General features: G+C 42.7%; 1 protein-coding gene across 1 annotated transcript in view; it reads left to right on the top strand.

The window, feature by feature from the left end:
* The window catches only part of cicb (capicua transcriptional repressor b), a 65,889-nt gene that overhangs the window by 28,608 nt on the left and 17,810 nt on the right, over positions 1–19,471 (top strand). Inside the window, exons 3-10 of the mRNA XM_061777849.1 lie at positions 11,642–11,791; positions 11,881–12,049; positions 13,238–13,349; positions 15,669–15,851; positions 16,461–16,593; positions 16,667–16,851; positions 17,477–17,615; positions 18,203–18,300. Coding sequence (XP_061633833.1) covers positions 11,642–11,791; positions 11,881–12,049; positions 13,238–13,349; positions 15,669–15,851; positions 16,461–16,593; positions 16,667–16,851; positions 17,477–17,615; positions 18,203–18,300 — 1,169 coding nt within the window. The remainder of the gene's footprint in view (positions 1–11,641; positions 11,792–11,880; positions 12,050–13,237; positions 13,350–15,668; positions 15,852–16,460; positions 16,594–16,666; positions 16,852–17,476; positions 17,616–18,202; positions 18,301–19,471) is intronic.

Raw genomic sequence — 19,471 nt, 5'->3', positions numbered from 1 at the left:
GACGCAAAAGAATCACTGTACAGTTCCGTAGGATATAACTTTTATGTTCAATACATCCATCCATTTTCTGAGCCGCTTCTCCTCACTAGGGTCGCGGGCATGCTGGAGCCTATCCCAGCTATCATCAGGCAGGAGGCGGGGTACACCCTGAACTGGTTGCCAGCCAATCGCAGGGCACATAGGAACAAACAACCATTCGCACTCACAGTCATGAACAGCAATTTAGAGTCCCCAATTAATGCATGTTTTTGGGATGTGGGAGGAAACCGGAGTGCCCGGAGAAAACCCACGCAGGCACGGGGAGAACATGCAAACTCCACACAGGCGGGACCGGGGATTGAACCCCGCTCCTCAGAACTGTGAGGCTGACGCTCTAACCAGTCGGCCACCGTGCCGCTTTTCAATACATTTGAAATTAATTTTAAACAACGGTTTTGGCGGCACGGTTGACGACTGCTTAGCACATCTGCCTCCCGGCCCCGCCTGTGTGGAGTTTGCATGTTCTCACCGTGCCTGCGTGGGTTTTCTCCGGGCACTCCGGTTTCCTCCCACATCCCAAAAACATGCGTGGTAGGTTGATTGAAGACTCTAAATTGCCCCCTGGTGTGAATGTGAGTCCGAATGCTTGTTTGTTTCTATGTGCCCTGCGATTGGCTGGCGACCGGTTCAGGGTGTACTCCGCCTCCTGCCCAAAGATAGCTGGGATAGGCTCCAGCAGCCCGCGACCCTAGTGAGGATACGCGGTAAAGAAAATGGATGGATGGATAGAACGTTTTCTTTATTATTTAACTTTTGTGTGCAATGCATTTTCCATTTCCCATGCCATAAAAATCCATTTATCCAAGATATTTAATGTTCAAACTGATAAACTTGATTGTTTTTAGCAAATAATCATTAACTTAGAATTTTATGGCTGCAACACGTTCCAAAAAAGCTGGGACAGGGTCATGTTTACTACTGTTTTACGTCACCTTTTGTTTTAACAACATTCAATAAACGTTTGGGAACTGAGGACACTAATTGTTGAAGCTTTGTAGGTGGAATTCTTTCCCATTCTTGCTTGATGTACAGCTTCAGCTGTTCAACAGTCCGGGGTCTCTGTTGTCGTATTTTACGCTTCATAATGTGCCACACATATTCAATGAGAGACAGGTCTGGACTGCAAGCAGGCCAGTCTATTACCCGCACTCTTTTTCCACGAAGCCACGCTGTTGTAACATGTGCAGAATGTGGTTTGGCATTGTCTTGCTGAAATAAGCAGAGGTGTCCATGAAAAAGACATTGCTTGGATGGCAGCATATGTTTCTCTAAAACCTTTATGTACCTTTCAGCATTAATGGTGCCTTCAGATGTGTAAGTTACCCATGCCATTGGCACTAACACAGCCTCATACCATCACAGTTCCTGGCTTTTGAACTTTGCGTCCATAATCGTCCGGATGGTTCTTTTCCTCTTTGGCCCGGAGGACACGACGTCCGCAAATTCCCCAAAACTATTTGAAATGTGGACTCGTCGGACCACAGAACACTTTTCCACTTTGCATCAGTCCATCTTAGATGAGTTTGGGCCCAGAGAAGCCGGCGGCGTTTCAAGGTGTTGTTGATAAATGGCTTTTGCTTTGCATAGTAGAGTTTTAAGTTGCACTTATGGATGTAGCACCGAACTGTATTTACTGACATTGGCTTTCTGAAGTGTTGCTGAGCCCATGTGGTGATATCCTTTACGCATTGATGTCGGTTTTTGATGCGGTGGTGCCTGAGGGATCAAAGGTCCATCACAGATGCTGGCTTTTGAACCTTTCGTCCATAACAGTCCGGCTGGTTCTTTTCCTCTTTGGCCCGGAGGACATGACATCCACAATTTCAAAATACTATTTGAAATGTGGACTCGTCGGACCACAGAACACTTTTCCACTTTGCATCAGTCCATCTTAGATGAGCTCCGGCCCAGAGAAGTCTGCGGCGTTTCTGGATGTTGTTGATAAATGGCTTTTGCGTTGCATAGTTTCAAGTTGCACTTACGGATGTAGCGCCGAACTGTTTTTACTGACATTGGTTTTCTGAAGTGTTGCTGAGCCCATGTGGTGATATCCTTTACGCATTGATGTCGGTTTTTGATGCAGTGGTGCCTGAGGGATCAAAGGTCACGTGCATTCAATGTTGGTTTTCAGCCTTGCCGCTTACATGCAGTGATTTCTCCAGAGGCCGGGAATTGAACTCCTTTTGATGATATTATGGACCGTAGATGATGAAATCCATAAATTTCTTGCAATTGTACGTTGAGGAAGATTGTCCTTAAACTGTTCGACTATTTTCTCACGCACTTGTTCACAAAGAGGTGAACCTCGCCCCAACTTTGCTTGTGAATGACTGAGCAATTCAGGGAACCTCCTTTTATACTCAATTATGGCACCCACCTGTTCCCAATTAGCCTGTTCACCTGTGGGATGTTCCAAACAGATCTTTGAGGAGCTTTCCTCAACTTTCTCAGTCTTTTTTGCCACCTGTCCCAGGTTTTTTGGAACATGTTGCAGCCATAAAATTCTAAGTTAATGATTATTTGCTAAAAACAATAAAGTTGATCAGTTTGAACATTAAATATCTTGTCTTTGTAGTGTATTCAATTAAATATAGGTTGAACATGATTTGCAAATCATTCTATTTTTTTTTATTTATGTTTAACACAACGTCCCAACTTCATTGGAATTGGGGTTGTAAGAGCCGATGAAAGGTAAAAGGCAGGCAAGTATTCCGATCATTTTCAGTTGTTGTGATAGTTACGCTAGTCATTATTCAAGTACCTGCCCACTTTGCTCTTGGTACCCACCAACTCAACTCAGGAGCCCCAAATTTGCATAACGCTGCGTCGCGATAGCCAATCGACGTGGAGAATGTACACAACATCCTGGAGTTGTTGATCATAACAATGGAAAATAAAATAATAGTTGTTTTATTAACTCCTGCTACTAAAACCAGGACTGTACAAATAAAAGAGCAAGCCTGGAGGATTGTGAGCAAGGAAGTTGGCGTATCCGGTAAGTATTGGTTTACATCTGTCAATTGTACTTTACTGTGACCCAAGCTAGCAATAGCGTTAGCTCTCGCTCTCTCACACACACACACACACACTCTGTATTAGGAAATATAAGACATGGTGTTGGTATTTACCAGGAGGAGCCCCTCCTCGTCTTTGTTACTTGTGGCGTGAATGAAGCAAATTCCTGCAGTCAAACTTGCGCAAGTAATGCGAGGCAAATGTTCACTTTATGTCCGGTGTGAACGAGCATTGAATCGATCGGTCAATTGAGGATAGACGCTGAGATATCGCCTATACTACCAATCAGAGCAAAGCTGTTTCTCATATTCAAATTATGGAGAACAGCGATCCAATCAGAGCAAAGCTTATTTACATATCAAATACTAATGAGAAATCCAGCCGTCTTATCTGCCAGGTGTTTTTGACCAACTAGAATAGCTTTAAAAAGGGTATCCTTGGCATTTCCAACCTAAATTATCTTGCAAACCTGATAAAATGACATCAAAGATTATTAAAACAAAAAAGTAAAGTTCTGGCATGGGATCTTTAATAATAATTTAAATACTTTTGTATTGTCCTATATTTAATTGCAGCGTTAATATTCGGACTTTGAATAATGTTACGGTGGCTTACAATAAATAAGCAATATCATACAAAAGGTTGTGATTCTGTAATGTACATCATCACGGGTTCGTATGTAATATCGCTTTTATACAACAGTTCTACAAGCGCCATTCATTAGTTAACAGTAGGAAACAACAACAAATTATGATTTGTTTGGATTTTTTTTTTTTTGGCTCCTCTAACACAAATAGCAGCAAGCAGTGGCGTCAGCTGTGGAATTTGTCGTTAGTGCAACATGCTGACTAGCTGAGATGTCAGCTTCAGCATTGACCCCAAAAAATTAATGAATAAAACTTGTTTTATTGTTTCACTTTTACTGAGCGGCTTGGACGATGTGTCGTTCATGTGTCGCTACATCACATGAGCACAGCATGAGGTTTTCGATGACATCTTTGGGCTTCTCTCCTTGCCTTCGTCCTCATGTGACGGATAGCCATACTTTAAATCAAATGGTATTTCTGGAACTATGTCCATCTTTGTGACTACGTTTTTAACAACCTAATGTCGTCTCGACACGGACCGTTGTTGTGGGCCAAATAAACGGTTTAGAACACCTGTGAGGTGATATGCAAAGACAGACTCCCAATGTTGTTGAAGTATATATTATCACTCATGGAATTACTTTTGTCCAGTCAAACTGCTTGGTCGGAACTACCTGTTGTATAATATACTTTATAGCAATAAAATCTGTTTCTTGGTTTATGAACACTTAGGCCTATGCTATGCTACTGTATTTTAATGTCCGTCATGATTGTGGTACTTGGAGAGCAAAAGTATTTTTTTAGATAGTATACTTTGTGTAAAAAGCCTCTGCTCTAGGCTGCGACTAAGTGCCACGACTTTTTATTTCCATTTGGTGTCAATGTAACCTTTTTTTATTTATTTTTATTTAATAATTTTGCTATTCAAATCCAACATCAGCACACCAAAATACAGTGGTACAGTGATTTATGAGTGTAATTAGGACTGAGCTTAAAACTTAATTTACTTGCACAGTAGTACCTTACGAGTTGAAATCATCCCGTATCCAAGTTCATAACTCAATTTACTTGTTATTTTCAAATAGCTCTGTATTGCAAAATATAAATATAAAGACATAATAAAAGAGGATGTAAAGGATTAAACTGTTTTTATAAAGTGTAATTTAACCGAAAGTCACACAGATGCATAGGGGACGTGGCCTAGAGAGTGACATCATTAACTTCAGTCACACGATTACTGAAGTTCAGTGTTCTGTCGGTTCGATGCTCCTTGTGAGTGTTTTCATTTTGTATTTGTGTGTTTGACTGTTTGTCCTGTATACCTCTAAGCTTGTACTGCTGGAGGCCCTCAGTTTACAAAGGAGTTCCGTTCCTATGGTGGCGACGTAACCTCAATTTGTACATAACTCGGAATGCACAGTAATCCATCACAAACGCTAAGGTAACCTCGAAACTTCGTATGACGGGACCGTTGTAAACTGTTTTAAAGCTTTTAGAAAATGTTTCCAACACATGTTCCCAATATGCAGTAAGAAAAATCAAGTGTGTAAAAAGGCAATATGTGGTTTCACAATATTCAGTGAGAAAAATCCAGGCAATCTCAAAATTTGTCTGAATGTCTAAGATCTGATGCCTGGCATGTTGCAGTACTACAGTGAACAAGTGCAACTCGAAATTCGGACTTGTCTATACCGTAAAAACTGCTAGAGATCACTTAAAAACCAGCGATACAGCAGACCGCGAAAGATGAACAGCAATATAGCAGGGGAACACTGTATCTGGGAAAAGTACGCCAGGAACCACCTTCATTCGGAACATCACATTGAGACATCAGCCAATCTCGTGACCTCGGTTTAGGAAGCATCTAATTTGTGTTTTTGCTTTTTTTGCTACACTTATTCCAAAAGAAGTGGCCTGGGGTGTTTAAAGAAGAATGTTTAAAGAGGATTATACCCGTGAAGTCACCATGCATGCTGTTGCTTGTTATCAAAGTTAGAGTGTTTTGTTGTTTTTATGTTTTACAGTAGTTAACTTGTTTTTACACTTGTGTTACGAAGTGTATGTGTCACTGTCACATTAGACATTCATTAAAATGAGGACTGGTTTGTTGTTTTTATGTAATTTGTAATTTTTTAACTTGAACGTTAAGTTTTGTTATGTTGACAGTCTGAACCTGGTACATCCATCCATCCATCCATCCATTTTCTGAGCCGCTTATCCTCACAAGGGTCGCGGGAGTGCTGGAGCCTATCCCAGCTATCATCGGCCAGGAGGCGGGGTACACCCTGAACTGGTCGCCAGCCAATCGCAGGGCACATACAAACAAACAAACCATCCACATCACATTCACACCTACGGGCAATTTTTAGTCTTCAATTAACCTACCATGCATGTTTTTGGGATGTGGGAGGAAACCGGAGTTCCCGGAGAAAACCCACGCAGGCTGGGGAGAACATTCAAACTCCACACAGGCGGGGCCGGGAATTGAACCCCAGCCCTCAGAACTGTGAGGCAGACGCTCTAACCAGTCGTCCACCGTGCCGTGAACCTGGAACAGATTACTTCCATTTCCATTATTTCCTATGCGAAATATAGTTGCCCAGCATTGCAAAATGGATTGTGTTTGAGTCCTTTTTTTTTCTTTCCTATGTTCAGATATCACTTTATTTCCTCTGCCAAGCAGGTTGTTTTCATTACCATTCATTTAATTAACTTCTTTACTCAAAAATGACACATAAACATTTTTTTTAACATCTTAACTTATTGTTTTACAAATGCAAAAGACCCCACGACACAAGAAGAAAAAAATCGCCAAGTGTGTTCTTACTGTTCTTACCTACAGTGTGTGTTGTACTTGAGATGACAGCGCAGTACACCACACACATAAATGATATCGCGGACAATTGCCAGTCTCCTTCCCCCAAAGAGGGCGAGGAAAAGTCACTCTTAACACACGCCACACCACAGGATAATTGCTCAGAATAATCTTTTAGAGACATCTGATATTCGGGCCTTTGCTCACTTTGTTCGCAAGAGTGGGAAAATGCTCAAATTTGACCCAATCATTTTCACAAGTGTACACAGCTTTAACTGATTCCCACAAAACAGCTGGGGTGGGGAAATGGGTCAAGGAAGCATCTGTTAACCGAGCCATTATTGTGAGACGGTGCTTTTTAAACATTCTACTTCATTTCTTAGTTAATAATGCATGAATCTTAATGACAAAGTGCAGGTGTACAGCTTGGTGCTGAGGGGGTTAAGCGTTTTTACAACAGATGGCAGCCTGCCAGAGTCTCTCCGAGCATCTCTAGTCACATCTCAAGCTCTTGATTGGGCTGACCGTAGTGGAGACCCCTCCCAGTATTCTATTTGTCTGGATGTGCTAGCTCAGCATGACTCATGCTTCTTGCTTGACAAACAAAGCGATTGCTCGCACTGTTCAAGTTCTGTTCTCACAACACTTTTTAGTCTCGTTCCCTTTCTCTGTGGCCTACCCTTCCTCTGTTTGAGAGAACTTGTGTTTTCACAAATTCTTTTCCCTCCTCCTCCTCCCCCATCCATGCTTCCCCTGGTGAAAATTACTCTCTATTTTTACCCACCACTCATGGACCGTTTCAGCCGTTTCCTTCTCTTTCAAGCGACCTCCTCTTTCCCGTTGGCCCTCTCCCACCCCTCATGTGAGCATGTTGCATCAGAACGCTTCACTCTCTGCTTTGAAAATGTCGATTTGTCTACAGTGATTTGAAAGATATTAATTGTGCAAAATGACATCATCACCTCCCTTGCCTTGACTGTGTTTTATAGAGCAATTTGCTGCCTTTTGAAATAAATATTTTGTGGGTGATTTGTGATCAAGAACTTTGATAAAACAGCTTAAAAATGGTAAAACTGACTTAAAAGTCCTCATTAACTTAAATCATATTGCAAAATCTTACGGTACAGAGCTGACTAGAACCTCCCATCAGAAACAAATTGGAGTGTTTGTAGAATTGGGCAGGGTCTTATCGAGCACCCGCGAGCGCATTGGTTAGCGTACATCTGAGTATCGGTCTTCTATTGGTCGCCTTCCACGTCTGTCTACACTTACTACGACAGCATGCACCAATGGTACGAGCCGGTGTGGGGGTGTAAACGAAATAAACTGTTCTCCGCTTTCTGGAGAGTTTAATTCGAACAATAGTTAGTGTTACTGTAATCAATTTAAAGTATATATGTTGTGTTACCGACGGTGGGTCGTATTTTTAAACAAGCTGTAGATTGGACAATAGACAATGCGCCGATGATATTTGCATATGACTGGCATTCCAGTGCACGTTCTGACCAATCCGAGTGGACGGCGGGGACATGATAGGGGGCCGTTCCAGCCAATAGCCGAATCGGGATTGGCTGAGGTGGGCGGGACAAAGGCTGGGCGAGGTTGACAGGAGCAAGAAGGGGAGGGCAAAGCAAAGCAGCCTAGTTTACAACAAGAGGAAGAGGAGGGGAGGAAAAAAAAGAGAATTACCTCGGCCGAGGGGGGCACTTTCGTGGACCGGATTAAAAAAATAATAATTTAAAAAAAACCCGAAGTGGACGACGTGTGCCTATGGTGTCGTCCGCGAGAAGCGCCTAGCTAAACCTTGCGTGTGGACGGCGGCGCTCTCCACGACACTCGCCTCTTGGGCTTCCGCGGCCGAAACGCTTTAAATCCAAGGAGGAGGAGGAAGAAGAGAGAAACGGGCGGTTCGTGTCGTTTTTTGTGCGTCCGCTCACCGGAGTAGTCGCCAGGGTTGTCGTCTTATATCGGGGGCGGTGGTGGCTTACATTGGTCAGGTTGTGATGGATGAATGCGCCAGTCAGCGTCATCTGCCTGTACCTAGCAAACAGGTATACTCACGAGACTGTAATGGGCGCGCTCATTCTTCGCTTTAATTCCGTGGAATAGAAGCGTTTCATTCGGTCGCCTCGATGGGCTGCGACGTGCCCAGAGGATAGTAGTTAGCAAACGGACAGTCGAATTGTGGACAGTGAGTGGTTTGAATGCATCTTTGCAACTAAGACATGAGAACACCCGCGTCGTTTTGGCGTTTATCTGTGCGGCGTGTGCGCGACCAGGGGCGTGCCCGAGGACTCGCTCCGGAATTGGGCGCCGCGGCGGTTCGGGCTCCGGTGCTCGCCTCGGGCATGTATGCGTAACAAAACAAAACAAAATCCATAAAAATAGTCAAGCCCTATTGGACGCACGGCTTGTCTCTTTTTTTTTTTTTTTTTTTTTTTTTTTTTTTTTCCTTATCAACTGTAAGCAGCTTCGCTGTGTCTGAGGGGCTCCAGTTATGCTCAGAGAGGGTCGTGACATGGCCCTGGGAGACTGCGTAGTAGCCGGCCTGATGTTGTAATCCAGGTCGTGGATGCATTGGAGGCCTCGTTAACTCATTCAGCCCCACGACCGCATCACTAATGTAAACAAACAACCGGGGCAGGGCATCAGGGGTAATTGGACCAAAGCCAACAAGGGAACCAAGTCTTTGGACCACAATCGACTCTGTTTTTGTCACATTGAACATTTTCTACTGCGTTTTGTTCACCTTGGAACCCAAACCATACCTCTCCATTTTTCCTGAGCCTACTGTGAAGGATGACACGGATACAAACAGAAACCTCCTGTCGATAGCAGATCAACATTTTGGAGCAGTTCCCTATCTCTCGTCGAAGAGAGCACTGTATAAAAAGGACACATTACCAATTGATTTTATTCAGGAGAAGTGTCACAGATTTTAACTCCACCATGTTCTCATCAGAGAATCCTCAGTATCTTCGCCAAGGATTAAGCATGTTTGGTTAGTTCATGTTCAATTCACCCATTGTTAAATTGCCATTTATTTAGTGTGTCAGCTGTATCAATCTAGAATTTCCCTGTATCTTTCTTATCAATGAGAAATTTGCTACATGCCCACAACCCCAGCCAAACACAATTTCTTGGAAAATAGTGTTTAATACCCATGTTTTGGCAATACATAATGTATTTTTCTCAAGTTTATGTACAAATTTAGGACATCCTGCTGTAGACCTGTTTTTTTTTTTTTTTTTTTTCTCTCCATTCAAGCCTTTGCCTTACTTTACCTGTTTATATTTATGGCTCCAACAATAGATCATTTGCCTCATTCAATTTTCACCAATCAAGGAAATAAAGCAGACTTCCTCCCCAGCACCCTTAAAATTGACATACAGTGGTGTCTCAACTTATGAGTTTAATTTGCTCTGTGACCGCACATGTAACTCAAAACACTATGTCAAATTGTGTTTTTACATTGAAATTAATGGAAATGCAATTAATCTGTTTCAATTTGTGCATCATGCATTTCATGCTTTAATGCACATTAACATTGTGCTGCATCTTCTGGTGTGCATGCCTTGACGACCAGAGGCAGTATAATACAAATAAATAGATGAAGCAGATGGTCTTTTAAAGATCAGTAAGCTGCAGTAACAGTTGTTTTTCACAGAGGATAAATAATATATGCCTGTGAGTTTTGTTATATTGTCCATCTTCATGTGTGCTGCACTGGTTTGGTTCAGCCATACTGTAATATCTCAACTCTGAACGTGGGTTGTTAAGGGCAGGCCTTTTGATTGGCGGTTGTGACATTAAAGAGCAATGGAACCAAGGAACATTACATAATATGAAAAAGCAAAGAGACATATGCCTGGCTCAGACTATAAGACAAATTTGGTCTTTCACGATTTCACTTTGTCAGACTACTGCCATTAAAATCTTGCCATATCTCGATCAAACAGTGGCAACACTACACGACGTATTCGGATACCACCATATCCCATCTTTTACCATCACTGGGCTTTATCTCGTCAAATCAAACACTGTCGGGGAGGTATGACCAGAAAACGTGTCACCTTTCACCGCAACCGGATTCAACTGTTACCATGGTGAGAACACGTTGTCAAACAATAGATTGCCATGGCAATGGTGGGGAAAAAAAGAGAAAAAAAAATCAGGAGAGGATGTTTTGGGCTGTCCATTCAAGGAGGGGTTGAGGTATGTTCATGACTTTGTAGTACAAAATGGCTCGCACGCAGGCAACAAAATGTTGCGTAGCCTAGCAAGCTAGTGCTAGCAATAACGTTTGTACGTAAATATGCTGGCATTCTGTCGATGAATGCGCTAAAGCTTTGGTAAACATGGGTTTGTGCGCGTGAATAACAGGTGTTTAAAACAGTGACCAAATATGTTGAAAATGCCCACAATAGCAAATCGGGCCAATATTGGGGCTAAAATCCTGTAGTCTGATTGAGGCATAAGATGGAATGTTGACTCAAGTCAGGGAGTCTGTGTGTGGTGTGCTTGGATGCGAGTGGTAGCCGATAGCAGCTCTTGTATGTGCATTCTGTTATCGCTCGTAGTAATAAAGCAACTGTCTCATCCTTAAACCACATACAAGGACATTATAATACATTGCTTAAAGGGTTACAACTACCGAGACATCGATGCTAGTTTTGTTAACCAGTCTGTGGCGTTTTGCATTGTATGTTATCATTAAGCTAGCAGACTTTATTTGGGCAAAGGTATGTGGTTTGGTTAAATACACAACATGTAATTCTCTTTGTTTCATGTTTAGTTTTAACGTAAACTTCAACAGGGAGTGGCAATAAACAGCTTGAGCAAACATCAGCCCTTTTTTTAATTTTACGCTATCTGCTTCATGTTGTGACATTTGGTGTCACCATGTAGTATTCGTAACTCAAAATTGGTGCTTACAACTTAAAGACAAAAAAAAAAATCGTCAGAGCAATAGCTCATATCTCATAAAATTTGTTAAGGTCACTCATGAGTCATGTACCACTGTATACTGCACATAAAATAGTGACCTCATTGCAATAAGCATGGATCAAAAAAAGCAAAACATTGTGCCTGAAACAGTTGACGTCCCCCCACCGAAAAAAATGTCCAAGGATCCATTTGTGGATTCTGACACTCAGTTTACACAAATAGTGTCTTCTCCCCACAGTTTGGACCAACGTGGAGCCTCGTTCCGTTCCAGTTTTCCCCTGGCATTCTTTAGTGCCCTTTCTGGCACCCACCCAATCAGACCCCACCTCGCAGCCAGGGGAGGGCCAGCACCCTGTCAATCACACCCACGCAGCCACCTTAAAGACAGGTATGACTGACCAAATCGGGCAAAGTTTGTTCCCAATGTCATGTTAAATGCTTATTTCACCTATGTGTCACCTATGTTGTTTTCCTCAGACTGTCAGATGGGTGTGGGGCCAACTCCTGAACCTGCCGAGGCCCCTCAGATTTTGGAGAGGGGTCCCCTGACTCGGCATGCCGCTGCACCCGAGGAGCCGGAGAAGGAGAAAGTGGACGGGGAGAGGGACAGGCCTGACAGCGAGACGGAGAGCGATGTGGATGACCCGTATGTTCACGTGTCTTCTTTTGGCCACCTCGCATACGCATTTCTCTGAGTAAAGTGGGGTACACACAGCAATTTTTAACAACTTAACCGATAAAATGTGAGAGACCCCGCATGACGAGGAAAACATCGCGAGTGTACTTCCTGCTTTTTTACTATGTGGTGTACTCTGAATGACCACCAGCACAATCATGAGTCCAGATGTCTGTCGTAGTACCAAGACTGACCTGTGAGAGGGAGCACGGTGCCACAGGACATCCAGAATACCGTAATATAAAATGAAGAAATAGTATTAATTTGAGAAGAAATGTAAGCCACTAAGCTAGCTGTTACCATACCTTGTAACTATATTATGGTTACAAACTCTTCTTTTTGTCATTTCTAGTGTGGTGAATAACTAGGAAGAAACCAGGTGGTCCTCTATTTGTGTTCAATAACAGATTTAAGTCGCTTCCTAATTGGCTATTGCTCCGTTTCATGTCATAATCACAGAGTCCACGACTTTGCCCAATTTGGCATAAGACCTGGCCTTTGCCATTGTGAAAATTGAACAGATTTATGATTGTCGGTCCTGACTGTAGTCGGAGCAGATAGGGGTGGAAAAAATAATTAAGACACCCTACACCACAGGAAAATCTTTTCGAGACATCTGATAATTAATGTAAGCCTTTACTGATCACTAGGGGGCCCTACCGTTTTCCAAGATCAAGGAGAGAGAAAAACAAACACTATTAACACATCCCACACCCCAGGATAATTGCTCAGGATAATCATATGACAAATGGGCCTTGCCTGATTTTGATTGGAAAGGTGGAAAATGCCTAAATTTGTGTGTACCCCTCTTTAGCATTTGTGAATGTTCGTACTGTAGTGCGTCGTGTACCCACACATGCAGGGAGTGAGTGTAGTTTTTGCTCTTAATTTGGTCATGGAAGAGCTCAATGCAAGAACAAAGCAGAAAGGAACAAAAGCTTTTCTTCCTTCACTGCGCTCTATTAGCACATGAAAGGCAGTGGCCTCATTGGAGATGAGCTTGTGAAGTGAGTCGTGTCTAATAGGAAATAAACCCTTAGTCTTTAAATATTCAAAGATTTGCGATTTAAAGATATTAAACCAGTGCTAATAAAAGGGCATTTTCAGGTTCCTACTTAACTGTCCACTTCAATTAACTTGAGTTTTTGTCTCCTGTAGCTTCCTCCCTGGCGTTGTGCCAGAGCAGCCCATCTCTTCGTCACCTGTTAAGCGACGTACCCAGTCCCTCAGCGCGCTGCCCAAAGATGGGGACAAGAGCAGCCCCGGAAAGGTAGTCTTTTTCTCCGTTATCAATACAATTGAAAACTCGACGACATTTTGTGCACCATGAGAGAGGATTTTGTTTTTTTTTCAGTGCAAAGGCTTCTTTATACTCGCGCGGGCGGCAACCGCACTGACATCACTGCGGCTATCCCACGTGCAGATTGCCTTTAAACTCAAGCGCAACCCACGCGCACAGCTTTGAAAATGTACTGCAGTTCCCCTCCAAGGTGTTCCCAGGGGTGTCGCAAGAGCTGGTATTGGCTAGGACACCACAGGGTGGAATTTCCGCTGCATTTTTTTTTACCATTTCCGGTAGCCATTTTTCCTTTCCTTTCTGTAACAAGGAACATAGCAACAACAATGGCGACCGTGGAACAGTGCCTGCGAGAATTGCAGGGCACATAGAAACAAACAACCATTCAAACTCACATTCACACCTATGGGCAATTTAGAGTCTTCAGTCAACCTACCACGCATGTTTTTGGGATGTGGGAGGAAACCGGAGTGCCCGGAGAAAACCCACTCAGGCATGGGGAGAACCTGCAAACGCCACACAGGCGAGGCCGGGATTTGAACCCCAGTCCTCAGAACTGTGAAGCAGCTGTGCTAACCAGTCGCTCACCGTGCCGCCCAAGCTTATTTATCTTTCCCAATTTTTTTTATTAAAACTAAACTAAATGGTGTATTAAGAAACTACTCTAATAATAATACTGTACGCAGGATTTCGTTTACATTTTGAAGGAGAAAAGTTAATTTTGTATGGACGTAACATCCTTTAATCGTGTTACGTTCAGTTGTTCAGTAGTTGTTGTTACTACATTTTAATCCCAAAGGAGATATTTTTGTTCATTTGTTGTTAAATTGCCAAACATTTTTACATTAAAAATATTACTCCCCCATATTACTCCAATTCCCAGGCAGCTTTAGAATAGATTTTAAAGTTGTGCTACTGGTCTATAAATTACCAAATGTTTTAGGTCCTGAATACATGAAAGAAATGCTAATGGGATATGAACCTAGTAGGGCTCTGAGATAGGCAAACTCTGGTCAAATAGTGGAGCACAAACTCTAAAGCAAGCACCAACCAGCCAATATTTTACAATATGCATGTAAATACTGTATCTATAAATATATAATATATAATCGTGTGCACAAGATCAAGACAAAAGATAATGCATTGTTGGGATGTCAGTGCTAGGTAAATATTTTAATAATTTAATGTTTAATTGTAAATATGTAATTGTTAGGCGGCACGGTGGTCGACTGGTTAGAGTGTCAGCCTCACAGTTCTGAGGACCCGGGTTCAATCCCCGGCCCCACCTGTGTGGAGTTTGCATGTTCTCCCCGTGCCTGCGTGGGTTTTCTCCGGGCACTCCGGTTTCCTCCCACATCCCAAAAACATGCATTAATTGGAGACTTTAAATTGCCTGTAGGTGTGACTTTGAGTACGAATGGTTGTTTGTTTGTATGTGCCCTGCGATTGGCTGGCAACCAGTTCAGGGTGTACCCTGCCTCCTGCCCAATGATACCTGGGATGGGCTTCAGCACGCCCACGACCCTAGTGAGGAGAAGTGGCTCAGAAAATGGATGGATGGATGGATGTAATTGTTATTAATTTATTCTTTTAAGTATCATTATTTATTTGTGCAATTGCAGTGCCTTGATTTTAGTCAGGTTAGTACAGAGTCATTAATTTCTTAAAGTGGCTTAAATAATACAGTATAAAGACGCTATATACGAAATAATCACGAAAAGTTAACGTATTATATCATGAATATACGGGGCCAGTACAAGCTCTGACAGGGCCAGCACCGGCCCAACACTTTAGGATAATTAAACGTGCACCAGGTCAAATTGACCCAGGAACATTATTGTTGTTCCTTGGAAAAAATGTAACAGGAGGGTTAACTCTCATGACTGGTAATAGACTTGAGAGGTGAGTCTTTTCACATCAGAGCTGACTCTGCGTATTACATTCCATTGTTTTATTATTATTATTTATATGGCGAGATTTTGTACTTGTAAGCCAGGACAGAGATGTGCATTACTTTTGCGGCTACACATCAATAAGTTCAATTTCCTGTTCTATGGCTCAAGGAGTGTCCACATTGCCATTACTGGTACCCTTCTGTCATGTGGCGGTATCATAAAGAACAAAAAAGCCAAAGAAAAGGGGAAACACTGATTATATGCATGACAGTCTTTTACAAGTGTATTTTTGTTCAAATTACAAATTGTATGACTTAACTTGAACTTTTGAGGTTCCAGTGTATAATACTGGAGTTGTCCATCTTCCATACATGATGTTTCTGTCTGTCTTTCTTAGCGGGAAAAGGACCACATCCGGCGACCGATGAACGCCTTCATGATTTTCAGCAAGCGCCATCGAGCGTTGGTGCACCAGCGCCACCCCAACCAGGACAACAGGACCGTCAGCAAGATCCTGGGCGAATGGTGGTATGCCCTCGGACCTAAAGAGAAACAGAAGTACCATGACTTGGCCTTCCAGGTACACTAATGCTTTTTAATAGGGTGTTTAAAAAGAAAACAAGGATTTAAGAGATAATTGCTTTTTTTCACAAATTAAAACAGTTTCCAGGTGCCATAATAACATGACTGAACATGCTTTCGTCCAAATGCCCCACGGATTTATGACACAAGTACGATAGAGGTTCAATTGCATTTTCACTCATGAAGGCAGCATTTTGTCACCAATCTAACATTAATCTGTGTAACCAACAAAACTCAGTGCAGCTCTGCTTACCCTTTGGCTTTGACATGATGTGCGGCATGGGTGCTAATGCACTACAGTATTTCATACGGTGTAGTCCGGCGGCTGCTTGAATATGACTCTGGATCTTCACCAAGCCTAGCTGAAATGTCAGGTGCGGACAGATTTGTTGTGTGGGACGGTTATTATGTAATAGTAGAGCGGAAGTGCAGAACGGTTCACTCCAGACACATTTTCTGAAATAGGCAAAAGAGTTTCTTGGTTATTTAATTTCATTCTTTGGTGGGCAGGCACTCCAGAGACCCCATTTTTTGTATACATTTAAAAAGTAAATTTTTCATTACATATATGTCCATGTACTTATTCTGAGAGTCGTTCTTTTCCCAGGTAAAAGAGGCCCACTTTAAGGCCCACCCTGACTGGAAGTGGTGCAACAAAGACAGGAAGAAGTCGAGCTCTGAAGGACGTGGCGTCCCTGGGGGCAAAGATATCCGTGAGAGGAGCATGTCTGAGTCCACAGGTTGGTCTCTCAACCCCCCAAAGACATGACTCTTGTAGATTTTCCTTAACATCCCTTTTTTTTCATCTGGTAGAACCACATTCTGTGGAAATGAAGGGAGTGGTGGGTCCGGGTCTGGCGGCCATGTCTGAGAGGAGTCAGACGGCGGAGGGACATCTGAGCCAGCTGACACGTCCCAGAGCCTTCTCCCAAAGTGCCGTGCACAGCATGGAGAGGGGCGACAGGGGCAATACACAAGCCCTGGCAGAATTGGCACAGGTAAAGCTGAAGGAACACACAAATTCCCATTTTGAGCCTTTAGTCACAGTTGTTCTTGGAAAATGCAGTTCACGTGTGTAAGTGACTGTAAGCCATAAAAGTCTAAGTTTAGGGAAGAAGGGGATATTTTAACAAGTGAATTTTCAAAATACGGCTTTAGTCTTGTAAAATTACTCCTTTGATTCTTTCAAAAAATAAATAAAATAGGACTGTATTCTCGAAATACAAATAAGAATTTATTCTTGTAATAATACACATTTTTTTCTTAAAACTATATTATTCATTCAGGGAAGTCATATTTATTTGATTATGTGTCACAATCATATCAGCGCTAATAACTTGTCGAAAACTACGGTATGGAGGATTAATTGGTTTATTTTGTTTGTTTTATTGGCATGCCGGTCCCCATTTGTAGTTATGCGACATAATTTATTGGTAATTATTTTGCGGACCCCGAAGCTACGGCTCATAGACCCAAGTTTGAGAACCGTTGAGGTAAGGCATCTCAAATTTGTCAAGCTGTACAATTTATTGCATTTCAGACATTGTGCAAAGCCAGTGATAATTTGTGATTGATTTACCTTTTTACCAATTTTTTATTGTTATTTTTACTTTATTTTTTTAGATGTGTGGGGACGGAGGCAGCCAGTTTTCCAGCCACGCTCCAACCCTGTCACAGTCCCAACGGGGCGTCAGCGAGGACATGACCAGCGACGAGGAGCGCATGGTCATCTGTGAGGAGGAGGGAGACGATGATGTAATCGGTAAGAAGCGGCAACTAAAGTTTTACTTGAGGCCGTCAACAGTACTTCCTGGAGCTAATGTAGAGTAATCCCCAAAACTACAGCCCTAGCGTAGTTTTGGGGCTATGGTGCATTTTGACCTAGAAATTTGGGTTACTCCGTGTCTGCCAATCTATTGTACTTGGCCTGGGCGATATGCCCCAAAAAATAAATCTCTTTTTTTTTTCTCCACAAAAATCTGATTTCCGATTTTTATTGCTTTTTTCATGTCGATAAATCCCTGTTTTGTAACCTATAAATGGGCACTATGTATTTGGCAATCTTGAGAGCAACTGACTCCATAATTGGCTTCAACTGCACTCCTTTCTTGTAATACGTAAAACAGTGCGAAAATGTTTCTGCTCACTTTCTTGAAAAATAGTCACTAGAGGAGTCGGGAAAGTTGCAAAGTTGGCAACACTGACGAGGGTTTTGTAAATGAGCTCCTCTTTGTTTAGAGCCATTAATCAATAACATTTATTATTTGACCAGCCCTACCTTGTACTAAATGTGTTCTGGAATTATGGCATTGAATGTCAAGTGTAGCTGTAGTGTATGTTCTTCTCCAGAGGACCCTTATCCGAGCAGCTCCATTGACCTCAAGTGCAAGGAACGAGTGACCGACAGCGACAGCGAGAGAGGTTCTGGCGACGAGAGCGCTCAAAAGGTAAGCGGTCATCTCCCGGCTGTTGATTCTCAATTCAGTGGAACCTCGGTTAACGAAGAGTTTATTTTATGAGTACAATTTTTAAAGAAATATTGCCTCTGTTAAGGCACTGTACTGTCAGTTCAGGTACAGTCACAGCATCAACTCAGAAGGCGCTGTTGTGTTTTTTCTTGCGCTGCTTAAACATCATTGGCGCCAAGCATAACGCATTGCAGTTACTGTATGTATTTTTTTTTGGGGGGGGGGTCTAAATTAGCCTTTGTATGGCTCCAAAGAAACTGAAAATTGTGTAATTGTAATTGTATTATTCTTGAAAAAAATAATTAATAGTTCAACATGATAATGGTATTTGTGTCAGTGATCTCGCTGTCCAGTTTGATTTGGCGAAAGGTAGTATCTGTACTATTGTTAAGGCATGAATTAGGCAATAAAGGTAGCTCAAGTGACTAAAGGAGTGCCTGTTTTGACAAAGCTAAGACCTTATAAAATAGAAAAATGCTCGTTCGCGCGAGTAATTGAAAAACTTCGCTGGTGATGGTGTTAGCGCGGCTGTAATACAGTATGTGAAAACAGTAAAGGCCTCTTTATACACCCACGCGAGCGACAGCGCCCACATTGCATCACGTGACCGACGCATTGGGCCGCGTGGCCCCAATGCAACACTTGACACACACACGGCACAAATTGTCGCAGCACGCAGAATGCCACAGAGATCATCTCTCGTGATTGTTCCGTTTTAGTCACATGCTGTGATGACGTACTCAGCTTTTCCCTTGGTTCCTCAATAGCGCCATCTTTAAAAGACAAAACATGGAACAGATTGACGAGGGGCTGTGCGAGGAGATGCACAAATATGTGCATCTTTATGATGCTAGCACTAAAAATTACAAAGATGCACAAATGTCAGCGAACTCCTGGCATGAAATTTCCACGGCGGTAGGTTTAGAGGTGTTGGCGTGCCAGCGAAGGTGGAAACCACTACCGGAATTGGCCATAAAATGCAAAGGAAACTCCACCCTGTGGTGTCCTAGCCAATACCAGCCGTAGTGACACCCCTGACTTGGAGGAGAACTGCAGCACATTTTCAAAACAGCGCGCGTGGGTTGCGCTCGAGGAAAGGCGCGCGGGATAGCCGCAGTGACGTCAGCGTGGTCGCCACCCATGCGAATAT

Source organism: Phyllopteryx taeniolatus, chromosome 6, assembly GCF_024500385.1.
Source record: "Phyllopteryx taeniolatus isolate TA_2022b chromosome 6, UOR_Ptae_1.2, whole genome shotgun sequence".
NCBI classification, from domain to species: Eukaryota; Metazoa; Chordata; class Actinopteri; order Syngnathiformes; family Syngnathidae; genus Phyllopteryx; species Phyllopteryx taeniolatus.
The sequence above is the reverse complement of the archived record's forward strand: the minus strand, read 5'-3'. Positions and strand labels throughout refer to the sequence as shown.